Source organism: Thamnophis elegans, chromosome 3 (genome assembly GCF_009769535.1).
Source record: "Thamnophis elegans isolate rThaEle1 chromosome 3, rThaEle1.pri, whole genome shotgun sequence".
Lineage (NCBI taxonomy): Eukaryota > Metazoa > Chordata > Lepidosauria > Squamata > Colubridae > Thamnophis > Thamnophis elegans.
This window is the reverse complement of record NC_045543.1, coordinates 17,047,715-17,061,748: the sequence shown is the minus strand read 5'-3', so window position 1 is coordinate 17,061,748 and position 14,034 is coordinate 17,047,715. Positions and strand designations below refer to the sequence as shown.

Here is a 14,034-nt window from a genome sequence, read left to right as displayed (position 1 = left end):
TGGAGTCTTCCTAAGAATCTTAATTCTGTACCCTTGTCTACTGAGAAGCTTTCTTCATTGCTTGCTCCCAATATTAATGAATTTGTATTCTATACTGATACCTTATTTTTCAAATAATTGCTGCAAATAAAAACTTACTTAAAGCTTCCAGATGTATGGAATGAATACAGAAAGCATGAATGCAAAAAGAATACTCTGTCATATACAGAGTTTTACATTTACACCTACTTAATTCAAGGCACTATCATATACATTCTAAAAAATTAATCTTGTTTTTTTTAATGCCACTAGGTATTTTATTTATTATTTCAGAATGCAGACTATATTGTAGAAAAATCTAGTGTGAGACAAGTTGGAAAAAGGACAGGGATTCTCAGTCCACTTCATTTTTCTGTGACTGCCACTCTGTAGGGAAAAGATAATGCATGTATATTGTCTTTGCCAGGAGATCAAACCTGGTGGTGTTTACATTTTTGGCAATATAATAGATAAAAGGATATTAACCTTACCTTGGCTTTTTAATATTTATCTGGGATTTTCTCTCTGCATTCTAGAACATTTCTTTATAAATATCTGACAGTTTCATTAAATATACAAAATGGACTATTGTTACCTGAATCTTTTAAGGATAAAGATGGATGGACATTAAATTCCATTTATTGTAATATGTCCTATTTGGGGTTGCCTTTGAAGATTACTTGGAAACTACAACTGGTCCAGAAAGAAATGCAAATGAAATGCAACTGGGCAATAATGGATGTGCCTTGATATACTCACACATCACTAATGCCCCTCAAGCTTAACTTGTTTCTAATCTGTTTTTTAGGTTCATACCATAGGGGCTGATTATCTAGAGGCTGCCTATCCAGTAGTTTCTGTCCATCCTGTGAGATAGGGCACAGAGGGTATACTTCCAGTCCCCTCAAGCAAACATGCCATCTGTTGGGACCTGAGGATTATGTCTTCTCTGTTGTGATGCCTTTCTCCGGGATCAGCATCCCCACAGAGATCCATATGGTTCCCCTTGTGATTTTTTTTTTTTTTAAATCACTGAAAACCTGTCCAGGGGAGTCAGGCAAGCTTAAGTTCTTCCAGAATTTTATTTGGAATTTTATAGTAGTAAGCATTCCTTACTCCATATCTCTGACGCAGTTCTATTCAGAACAAGGCTTAACAATAAATACAATGACCAAAATACTGACTTGTATTTCAATGCATTTGGAGTGCATTGCAAAACTCTCCGAAAAGAATCAAGTATCTATTCTTTTTCTGTGCACAGTGCCCAGATTCTGCTTGCAAACAAGACCTGCTAGCCTATCTGCAGCGTATTGCTTTATACTGTCACCAGCTGAACATCTGTAGCAAAGTGAAGGCAGAAGTTCAAAACCTCGGAGGAGAACTTGTGGTGTCTGGGGTACGTACATGTGCTAATGTTTGCTTTGTGTCTTTTCTAGAATCAGTTCTTAAACTCTTGTTTTGCTTCAGTTGTGAAATTCTAGATGTAGAATGTAAAGCTGTTCTTTCGGCATCTTCAAGACCCCTCGAGATTTTTCTCCCAGGATTGGAGACATCTATACTATCTTTTTCCTTCAGAAAGATTGTATGGTCCAAACTGTGGTTTAAACAATCCAGTGAATAGGTTTAGGTTTATAAGATTTATACAATTCATTATGGTGAAAATGGCTTTGTTGAATAATGGCAAACTGAAAAGAGGGAGGGAGGGAGGGATGAGAGAATGCCAATACAATCAAATATACTATACACCAAATTAATACTACCAAATATCTGAGCCATCTTTGGCAAGAATATTGCCACCAAGCAGAGACTTGCTACCTTTACAGTAGAGAGGCAATTTGTTGTAATGGTTAAGGCTTCGGGCTAAAAACCAGGAGACCGTAAATTCTAGTTCTGCCTTAAGTGCAAAGCCAGCTAGGTGACCTTGGGCCAGTCACTTTCTTTCAACTCTAGGAAAGAAGCAATGGCAAACCATTCTGGAAAACAAAACTTGGCAAGAAAACTGCTGGAACTTGTCTAAGCAGTCCTTGAGAATCAGGCACAATTGAACAGAAGAGGAGGAAAAAAGCTTTACAAAAAGCCTTCTCTGCAGTTTTATAATGACTATAAAATGCCAGTTTAACTTTGAGCTCTTCTGCAACAGAAATTTTTCTTGGAGCTAAAACCAGTAATAGAGAATTTAATAAATACCAAAAAAGCAATGTAAGTGTCCCCTTTCACACAGTGGATAGGTAAACAGTGATGGGTTGTGCTCCTGTTGCCTTCCCATTAAATCATTTTCAAACTATTTAGAAAACCAGAAGAATTGAATCTTACCAAAAAGAAGTCATATACATTATATAATTTATTTCAGTAAGTTCTTCTCTTAATGAGAAAGAAAAATACAACGAATACCAGGCTGGGCTATGCTGACTGAAAACAATTAGTCATAATGGATTCGAACATCTGTTTTATAAAAAGAATTTTATTTAAAAAAATCTTTTTTATAAAACAGATAATTTACTGTTTTTAGTTATATATATTGCAAAAAATAAAGGGCAGCTTTTAATCAGTTAATTTCCAGATTGTTCATTTTGAAAGAACCTTAAGTCAGTTAAAAGACCCAACAGTCGATAGATAGTTGCACTTCTGTAATTTTTTGCCCATAGGATTATGTTTTAATTATTTCAGCCTTTTTACATTCTCAACTAATTGTTCAACCTATAAGTTGCCGTTTATAGGAATTTGTGTGTGTTTTTGACAATAAACCTGTTGCCAAAATTTTGGATGTTTTTGTGGATTTATATATTGATGCCAAAAGCCTTTGTCTAAGATAAGCACAGCAGGCATAATAATGGCTATTGAAGCTAAACCATTAGACACAATAATGCCCTTGTTCCTTTTTGTGCCAGCGATTCCATAAAATATAGTATTTTTCCATTGCTTAGCTTTTGAAAGCAAGGACCCATCAAAATTTGTGACTTAGCACAGGCATCTGCTGTTCAAATAACAAACTCAAATTTTGCCATCATTTAAATCTTAGACACTGGTAAATTTTTTTCTCTTTTAAGTCCAAGTATCTGGATGTTTTTCTCCATTCCCTTCCTAGTTTGTACTCAAGGTTAAAGGCACCCTTGGATTCAAAAAGAATCTTCTTAGTAAAGGAACCTGAACCACAGACTCCTCTTAGCGTTTGTTCTGAGGTTCATAAACTTGGAAATCTTGCATCGCTGATATATTTGAACCCTATCCTTAAACTTTGTATAGCAAACTGTGTTTCCGGCACTGTCTCAGACTAAAGCTATTCTCTTCTGTGGATTTGTTTGTTAAGGTGGATAGTGCCATGTCACTGATCCAGGCTGCCAAGAACCTGATGAATGCTGTGGTACAAACTGTGAAGGCCTCCTACGTGGCCTCCACTAAATACCAGAAGTCTCAAGGGATGGCTTCTCTGAACCTTCCTGCTGTGTCTTGGAAAATGAAAGCTCCCGAGAAGAAGCCTCTAGTCAAGCGAGAGAAACAAGATGAGACCCAGACCAAAATCAAGCGAGCTTCCCAGAAGAAACATGTCAACCCAGTGCAAGCACTCAGTGAATTCAAAGCCATGGAGAACATTTAATTTGTCATTTCAGTTTTCCTTCCTTCCATCCTTCCTTCCTTCCTTTCAGAATTTATGCCTTCTGGATTATGTTAAAGTTTATTTACTTAATATTATGATAAAATCATTTAGATTAAAAAGAAATCAACAGATTTAGGAAGCACTACAGTTCAACTTTCAATCTGCAAGCACGGTAATGTTAGTATGAAAATGCTGTCTAGAAATGCTTCTGTGATATTTCTAGCTCCTGTTTTGCATAAAATAAGCCCTGCTTTAAATCTGTTTTATAACCAAAGATAAATTCACAGTAACAATCATCCTTCGCATAGCCGGATCATGTCATTCTATCAGGGGAAAATTGAGCCCTCTCAGTGTGAACGGGAATCAAACGTGGGTTTTCTTAAGAGTATATATATGCTGGGTGAATAAAGATAAACTTTGCTATGCTTAATAATTGGGAAAGTGGAAACTCTAATTGCTACTTAGAACACTGACAACAATAGAAAATGAATTTGAAGAAGTAATATACTGTAGCATTCTTTCTCATTTAAATAGGTATTGACTTTTTTCCAGCCTGAACACATTGATGCATTTATTCTAAGTAACTCTTGAGGGGAACACACATTAGGGGTATAGATAATAGTGAGTGACAAGTTGTAGCCAAACCAGCATTTCCAAGATAGTTTTCCTTGGCTTTTGGGAACTGAAGAAGTTATTATAAAAGGAACTTGGTGCGCATTGTGCAATGTATTAGAACACAGAAAATTTTTTACTTATTTTTGGGACGTGACAATGTCAATGCTTGGTTACAGATTACTGATTATTTTTTGCCACAAGACTAATAAAAAATTCTTGTTACCAGTGGGTGCTGTAAATGTTGCCTGTTTTCCCTCGGCATTCAAATGCAAATCCATCACTGTGTTCTTGTAATAATTGCTAGTCATTTTCCTTTAAGCTTAAAAAGAAACTTAGCAAATAATGTTTATTCAGGCTGCACCCTAGGTATGAATTGTCCTAATGGGAGCTTCATGGCATAATTTTGCTGTTTTAAATTTTTTATGAATTTCTGTTTTTATATCTTTTCCAATAAAGTATAAAAACCAGTTGTACTAGTCAGAGTTTTCTTCGACAGTTGATAAAATAAGTTTAATTCTATAGTGTAATGACTAATTGGAGTTAACTTTTAAAAGGCAATAATGGATGACTCATGCCTAATTTTCTTAAATGGTTTTGTTGAAAGTCAACAAGAGGCCCTGCACAACAGTGCACAACAGGCAAAATTGATCTGCTCTTTTGTAACTTTCAGTAGAAAAAAAAGACACTCAAGAGTTAATCAGCTGGAGTCATGGCCTTATTTGTTCCAAAGAATTAGCAATTTCAGGTCCTTTAAATTAAAGGCATTTTATGTTACATGGGGGAACCCGTTTTATCTGTTTTGATTTATTTGGGCAATCCGTCAGCTTGCATACTGCAGTTGTGTGATCCCCAAAATGTTATTGGTAATTGAACTGTTAAAAGAAAAGTGGGATACAAAATTACAATTAATAATTCTAGGGGTTAATTACAGAATAATAAAAAAGATGAATTTTAGCACTTTGGGGGAAAGTAACATGTGAAAGAGCCTGATAACTTAAGAATTCCATTTTTAATTTCTTTCAGATCCAAATAGTGTTCATTTAAACATACTTTTTACCATTCATCAGAATATTATATTTAGAGAAGACAATAGCTCTAGTATCAGTATGCTGTATATATACTCTTAGTTGTACATGGGCAATAATTCCTTGACCTGCAAAGTAGTTAGCTTGGAGGTTCTAGAATTGCATCAAATAATATGAGAATGCTTAGGCTTTGGTTTTGGCTTTGACATAATGGATAAAGTGTGCCCAAACGGACAAAAACGGGACCCTGACTGATAGCAGGAAATGATAAATGTGATTCTGGCACATTAAGGCTAGTAACTTAGTCAAGCTTAATAAAAGCTTTTTGTGAAAGCTTCAATTAACTTGGTTGAAAATCAAATTTGTGGGCCCACTTGTGGGCATATATTGAAGGCTGACACTTGTCGCATAGGATGAGTAAATGTTAAAGACCCTGAATAAATGAATCAATCAATCTAATGAAAAGTGCATATGTGAAACTCAGGAAAGGGAAAGAGATAATAGTAATATAAAAGAAAATACAAATGAATAAGATAGAACTGAAGGGCAATGATCTGATGCAGTATTCAAGGAAAGGAAGATGTAGATTCAATGTCAAAATGAAACTGGATGTTTGAAGTGCACATGAAAGTGGCTGGTGATAAGTCACATGTTACAATCCAGAGAATTATAACAAAAGAACCAGGAACTGGTTTTGAAGGAACATTGTGAATGAATGAATGAAACGTGGGTGACATAAAAGAATGAGTGAGAATTGAGAAGGGAATTCATAAAAAGTGATTCAGCCACTAGAAGACCACTGCACAAAGCTACTTTAAAAAGATAACAGGTTGAGAATACACATTTAGCCATAATGCTATTTATGTACCTATGATGAATGAATCAGAGCATGAATGATATAGTTTATTATGATGAAATATAAAAATAAGGAAAGAACGCCAGGTAAATTAGAGCCAAGAAATATGGAAGAACAAAGCAAATGGATCAATACACTTCAAACAATTAGAGCATGGATTGTCTAATTTGGTAATCAATACTGGAGAAATTGGGAGAAGACAGAAAAACAGAATAGCAAATTATCTCAAATCATCTTCCTGGGAAATACTAGAACATTCAAAAGACAAAGAAGAATTTTCATCCTGAAATAAAAGATTTTAACACTGGCATCCATCCATGTTCCGAATACAGATAAGGAATAATTATATGAAAGTTTCTCTCAGATGTTAATAGGAATTGCAGAGCAGAAAGGAATTATTGTAGGAGATGTGAATGGTGTGCAAGATCCAAATTTAAACAAATCATCCCAATTGGTGGGTAGAATGGGCAGCTCCCAAAAAAGGTTTTTCAGTATATGGATATATTAGCTTTGGTCAATGGAGATTAGAACCTTAATCAGAATAGAACTGGAGGGGACCTTGGAGATCTTCTAGTGGCTAGTCCAACCCCCTGCTCAAGCCGGAGACCCTACACTAGATAAGTGACTGTCCACTTAACAACCGTCTCAGTAACAGAAATGTTGGCCTCAATTGTGGTTGTAAGTTGAGGGCTACCTGTGTATGTATGTGTGCGCATGCGCACACATACACACATACATACAAGTTGAAAAGTGGCAAAAACAATACATCAAATACATAACAAATGACCTTCGACTTATTTCGGTACAAAAACAATATGATGACAAAACAACTTCTCTCTAAAGAATATTACCAATAATTAAAATATTATAGAATACTACCTTACAATTTTCATAAAATATTCTTCTCTATACTGTACTTATTGTCAAATATGAATAACCATAGAAATATTAATCCACAATATTCATCTGGTCAAATCAAATCTAACCCTCAAAATCCAAAGTTATAAGATGATTTTTCTCCTTGTCTTGTAAGAAATCTAACAATGATTTTCCAGCTCGCCAGAAATTTAATCAAATCATGGTCTCTAATCAAGAATGCCAATTTTGCCACCATGACCAGCTCCAATGGTTTCAAAGTCCAAACTTCCATTGCATGTATATGGCCCTCTTTCACTCTTGGTACTTTTAGCAACCTAGGAGATGATGGCTAATAAAGTCCCATGTTTTCTTTCACCCTGTTTATCTGCTATTCCTAAAATAAACATTTCAGGTTTCAATTCTACATCCATTTTCAAAATATTCTGAACCAAGATACTGTAGGTATCTGACTCCAAAATGTCTTAGCCTTTTTGCCTGCCTCCCAAAAGTGGTAAAATTCCTTCAAATTGATTACATTTCCAACATTTGTTTGAGACTCCCTTATATGTCTTTTGACAATTTATCAGGAGTTGAATACCATCAATAAAATACATCATTTTATTAAAACATTCTTTCCAATTATACAGGTAAAGGTTCCCCTCGCACATATGTGCTAGTCATTCCCGACTCTAGGGGGCGGTGCTTATCTCCATTTCAAAGCCAGCGCTGTCTGAAGGCGTCTCCATGGTCATGTGGCTGGCATGACTAAATGCCGAGGGCGCATGGAACACTGTTACCTTCCCACCAAAGGTGGTTTCTATTTTTCTACTTGCAATTTTTACATGCTTTTGAACTGCTAGGTTGGCAGAAGCTGGAACAAGTCACTCTGTTGCTCTGCACTAGGGATTTGAACCACCAAATTGCCAACCTTTCTGATCGACAAGCTCAGCATCTTAGCCACTGAGCCCCCATGTTTCAATTATAGTTCAAATCTCAAACCCTGTCCACATATTTTCCCATTGATTCAGGCATAATAGAACCAATTTTTAGCCTATTTAGCCATACAATCTCTAACATATGACTATTTACGATGAAAATTCAATAACACTTTATAAGCTTTTGCAAAAAGATGTTCATCGTTAGTACATATTTCTCTTTCATACCTCATTTTCTTGCCTGTTTGACAAAAAAAATTGACTGATTTCTTTTAATCTAGTTTAAATCTTTCAGACAATTGCATGTGTGTAAATCACAGGGGGAAAGTATAACCCTTGTCCTCCAATTCTTCTTTTGATTTAAGCCTAAAAGCCATATCATCACGATCCAATGAATCAACATAAGTCATCTAAGGTTGTCTGGTTATCATTTTCCTGCTAAAAAAAAAGCTTCTTGGGGTGAAAAGGCCAACTGAATACGGTCGTGGCACGACAAAACCGCGCTCCACTAAAGCGCGCCTGATTAAACCGCATCGCTGATGTCATCAGCAGCGCGACAACAGCGACCGCGGAGAAAAAAGGGCGCTTTAAAAAGCGCTTTGAAAGCAAGCCGATTCAAGTTAAGGTAAGGGTTAGGTTAGGGTTAGGGTTAGGGTTAGGGTTAGGGTTAGGGTTAGGGTTAGGGTTAGGTTAAGGGTTAGGTTTAGGTTTAGGTTTAGGTTTAGGGTTAGGTTAAGGGTTAGGGGTTAATTTTAGCTTTAGCGTTTACAGCGTGCTTTTTTCGTCGCGCTGTGATGACGTCAGCTACGCGGTTTCGTCGAGCGCGCTTTAGTCGAATGCGGTTTTGTGGTGGAACCGAATACGGTATCTGAATGCGTTCTAACAGATAGTACAATAGTCATCCGTATTGCTGTGAAGGTTTCTGTAGAATGTGGGTTGAAATGTGTACAAGCCATTGATAAATTGTTTGATTATGTTTAAGCAGCTTTACTAAGTATATGCTAAAGACGATTTGACATATTTCCTCTGCCTCTTTGGTGCTAAGCCAAAGGTTATCCTTTTAAAACTGCATGTCTAAATTAGGGTGTTGGTCAAGCCATTGAAAATGGTTCTGTCCCTTGTGCCTGGTGGGGCTTCAGAGTTAATGATGTAGGAAAAAATTGAAAGGCTTCACAAAAGAGAAATGCATGCACGGCTTCAGAATGAAAAAGGCAGATGGGATAGCTAAAATTACCCGAGCTTATAAGAGGAAAGGCAACAAAGAGCATGCACAGCACACTTTAAGCCAGGGTTCTGGATGAAATGCAACTGGGCAGTGAATCAGTGGCCGGGAAGTTCCCCTCCTGGCAGTAAATCAGTGTCTCAGAAGATGCTCTTAAATAAAGACCTTTTCATGTCTCTGAGTTCAGTAAGTGAAGAAAAGTGATAGCTAGGCTGAGGTCAGCCGGAATATAATAATAAGAGGGGAATGCTTCAGTCTGGTTTTGACGCTTTAGCTCTCTGCTCTATTGAGAAAAGCAGCTTTAAATATTTTTGCTAGGGAGAGGAAATCGACACACAGAAAGGATTGCCGTACTTTCTTCTTCTACTGCACAGCAGAATTGTTCTTGAATCTGGACATCTCAACTACACGCTTGTTAATTTATGCTTGTCAAATTATTTTTGCAATTGGCTCAACAACCCAACATAACCAACTGTCCTGAGCTGAGGTAGATAACTGGATTCCTAGCAGTGGTGGGTTTCAAAAATTGTTCGAACCTACTCTGTGGGTGTGCCTCCTTTGTGGGAGTGGCTTGCTGCCCATGTGACCAGATATGAAGATGCCGACGACACTTGTCAGAACCACCTTAAATTACCTCACACACAGCACTGGCATGCATAAGAATATGATGTAAACTTGTTTTTTAAAAGGCATCTTTGGTTTGTGTTAAAACAACTTCAACACACGCAATGTTCTGATTGCTCCACAAACGCAGTAGTCATCCTTACCTTTCACAGAGGCACTGAGTTTTATAAATATGAGCATGATAGTGTAGAATAATCATATCCAAGGACCAGTGGTGGGTTTCAAAATTTTTTGGAACCTCTTCTGTAGGTGTGGCCTGCTTTCCGGGTCCACTGGTGGAACCTCTTCTAACCGGTTCGGTAGATTTGACGAACCGGTTCTACCGAATCGGTGTGAACTGGTAGGAACCCACCTCTGATTCCTAGAGTCAATATTGGACGGAATTGTTTGAGGAGATTTTAGATATCATTTAGTCCAATTCTCCAATGTGTGTTGTTGTCAGGTGCATAAAATATGGTCATAAATGTGCACATTGGTTGCAGAGGTAGGTTGTTCCCGGTTCGGACTGGATCGGGCAAACCAGTAGTTGCAGTGGTGGGAGGCTCCACCAGCCGCCAGGACGCTTCTGCACATGGGCAGAAGAGTTGTGCGCGTGCACACACACAAGCAAACTGGTAGTAAAAAAAATTGGAAACCCACCATTGATTGGTTGGGAAATGATTTTTAAATGACCATTTATCACCATTGTCTTTGTGAATGGTCACTAACCAAAGTAGTCACTAAATAGGCAGTGGGTATAGTGCTCCCCAAGCACCATTTCCCTGTGTTGAATGAATAAAACCTAAAGAATAATCCTTAATCTATGTCGAGGAAAGGCACAATATTGGAAGCTTTCCCTTTGGAGTTTAGAGAAAATTGAAACAGCGATGAAAACAGTTTATTTAACTATTTCAAAGTACATTGTTACATGGAGTCTTCAACATACAACCCCAAGTGAGGCAATGATTTGCTATAAGCCTGTTTTGCAGAAAATCAGAAGTAAATGCTGACGGTTTCGGCAAAACCATCGTAAAATTTTGAGCCGAGGTGGCGCAGTGGTTAGGGTGCAGTACTGCAGGCCACTTCAGCTGACTGTTATCTGCAGTTCAGCGGTTCTAATCTCACCGGCTCAAGGTTGACTCAGCCTTCCATCCTTCCGAGGTGGGTGAAATGAGAACCCAGACTGTGGGGGCGATATGCTGACTCTGTAAACCGCTTAGAGAGGGCTAAAAGCCCTATGAAGCGGTATATAAGTCTAACTGTTATTGCTATTGCTATATTAATGGTTCCTAAGACCTAGACTCCAATGTGACTTGACTATCTCTTCTATTTCCTAGAGCAAATTTAAGAATTGAGGTCCATGAAACAAAAATTAGATAAAACATTTTGACAAAGAAGAAAGTATACTATATTGCTAGATTCAGTGGTGGGTTTCAAAATTTTTTAGAACCTCTTCTGTAGATGTAGCCTGCTTTGTGGGAGTGGCTTGCTGGTCATGTGACCAGGTGGGAGTGGCTTGCCAGCAATGTGACCAAGTGGGAATGGCTTGGCAGTCATGTGACTGGGTGGGTGTGGTCAACTTGTAAAATGTGGTGAAACTCACTTAACAACGCTCTTGCTTACTAACCAAAATGTTGGCTCAGAAACTCTGGCATTTGAAGTCTTAAAGCTGTCAAGTTACAAGACCCTTGCACCCCTAACCCTTTTGAAAAAAACCCCAGGGGTGTTTAAACTTGACAGCTTTAAGACTTGTGGACTTCAACTCCCAGAATTCCTCCTCTCGCTCTTCATCTTGATGATGTGCGGACGGGCAGGGGGAGGAAGCCGGAACCAGTTTTAAACAGCACTGTAGATTTGTGGAACCTCTTCTATGGAAGAGGTGAGAATTGGCAGGAACCCACCCCTGGCTAGATTCCACCTATCTGGGAAGAGGGTGGGAGGTGTGTTGCCTGTTTTCTAGAAGCAGTCACATTTTATTTCATGTGAGTTCACATCCTTTCAAGACATCGTCCCACTTAGAGGCAAAGCCACGTCATCTGACAGCGAAAAGCTCTTCTATCATCCTGGTTGTGATGAATTGTCATCCATCTAAACTGATGCATTTTTAAAAGAAATTAAAGCTCAATCAATCTCATTATGTACAGTTCGCATCTCTTCTTGTAATCTCTTCCTTCATATCCTCCCTTCCTCTCCAAACTCATCTGCTCTATATCTCCTTCTAAGGTGGGTTTATGCATCTCACTGTATTTGGTGGTCCATAGAGCTTGAACAGCTGCTAAATGGATGGATATAATGGGTGCTATCGCATAATCTGCCTTGCCATATTAAGATTTGTCAATGAGCTGACTTAGATACTTTTTTTGGAATATGAATTTTTATTATTCCACACAGGACCATATTTTATGCATGATCATTTCAAAAGCCAAGTCAAATGCTAATTGGCCTGAATTTAGGCTGGCACAATCTGCTGGTTACCCAGGCCCTTCTCCATCTCCATCTTCAGGGGAGATCCTCAGCTCCCACCAGGTTGTTGGGAAGTAAAGAACAAAGGAGCAGAATTAAAGCTTCAACCTGATTTTGGAAGGTGGGGGGGAATCAGCAATACCTCTTTATTATGAATGATTTGAATCTCCAGGGCTCTGACAGAGGACATCCTAAAGTTCTAAAGGAATTCACTGATGATCCTTGATGTATTCTCTTTGAGAGACCCTGAAGAGCAAAGTGATGTTTTAGATGCCTAGAAGAAAGCAAATGTTGTCCCTGTTTTCAAAAACAAAGGGAAAAGGAAGGTCCTGGATATTATAGAGCAGTGATGGATAACTTTTTTGTCATCACATGCCGAAAGCATGCATGTGCACGCCCACACCAATAATGCAATGCACACATGACACCCCCCCGTGCACCCCGCACCCCTGTGCATGTGTGTGTGGCCCCTCTGCTCTCCCCCTGCGCTCCTCCTGCCACCGCCCCCTCCTCGCATACACGCACAAACCCCAATACCCCCCCGCTCGTGCTCCATTTGGGGCCTAGCAGGTCTCCCTGAAGCCTCCTGGGACCAAAACTGCCCGCAGAACTGGTAGTAAAAAAATTTGAATATCACCACTGCCTTCAAGTTAGTTTTGAATCCTGGCAGCAGTCTGGACAGAAGTTCACTAGTTTAATTGGCAAGATTTTTGGTGGCTTGGCATTGCCTCCTTCCTAGGGCTGAGAGAGAGTAGCTCAAGGTCACTCAGCTGGTCTTGTGCCTAAGGCAGGAGTTGAGTTGACAGTGATGAAAGAAATGTCCTTCTGGATTCGGCTCCAAGTGGGGAAAAAGACACTGGAGACATGGAGGCTGCTTGGAAAGATAGTTTATTGGTGGACAGGACGACATGGCTTGAGCCCTGAACAGAAAAGGTGATCACATGCTTCAATGTTGGTGGAGAAGAAGAGAAGGGCTGAGGGAGGGTCTTGCTAGCCTTTTTATAACCTGTTCAGTCTCACCTCTCTGTTTCCTGTTCCTGTGTAAGAAATGTATTCTGATTGGTTGTCAGACTCCCATGGGGCCATGCAGGGGCAACTCTCTAGGCTGCATTTTGAATCCAGGTTTGGTTGAGTTCTCAGATGCCATGTGGTCAGTTGGGTAAAGGGCCATTATCATGCTTTAATCCCATCCCCCCTGCAGCTGAAGTGGAGAAGTCTTTATTATGTAAAGTGGACCGGCTTGGCCTTCTTAATGGCCCATTGACAAAGTGGGGATGGGCAGGAAGCTGCAGGCAGCTATTCTGTCTTTTAAAACATGTTTCTTCCTTTTCACATCCAGAGAAATATTCTGCCTTTTCAATATTTCCTAGGATACTTCATTTTTCTGGGAGAGGGCTGGGTGATAACTTCCTACAACAGCCTTTTGGTTTCTAGCCTGGTGCCTTAAGCCATTACACCAAGCTGACTCACAGTTTCAATTTAGATAAAGGAAAGTAGGAAGTTGGAAAAACTAGAAAAACCCTCATGTGCCTCTGGATGACATATGAGATTGGCTCTCCAATCAAACTGAAGGCCAAAGATCCAGTTTCTGAAGCTTTTTTCATCTTTGAGGAACAAAAGGCTTATCTCTCTCCCCCCCCCACCTCCATCTATCAAATACAATCGCATTTAAGTGGTGTGCTCAGATAGCAGAAACAATTTAAAAATCCACAAAGGTGGCACTTTCTTTACTTTCATTTCTTTTTTTTAAAAAAAGATTAATGATTAGGAACAGAATCCATTAAATAATGGAAGAAATAAAAGAGAACAACTGTTCACATCTGTAGATTTTACAAACAATAGAG

At 38.8% G+C, this 14,034-nt stretch overlaps 1 protein-coding gene across 1 annotated transcript in view; it reads left to right on the top strand.

The window, feature by feature from the left end:
* Positions 1-4,453, top strand: part of CTNNA1 (catenin alpha 1) — a 76,163-nt gene extending 71,710 nt beyond the window's left edge. The window contains exons 17-18 of the mRNA XM_032212858.1: positions 1,280-1,414; positions 3,326-4,453. Of these exons, the coding sequence (XP_032068749.1) occupies positions 1,280-1,414; positions 3,326-3,613 (423 nt within the window). The 3' untranslated portion in view covers positions 3,614-4,453. The remainder of the gene's footprint in view (positions 1-1,279; positions 1,415-3,325) is intronic.
* The last annotated feature ends 9,581 nt before the right edge of the window (positions 4,454-14,034 follow it).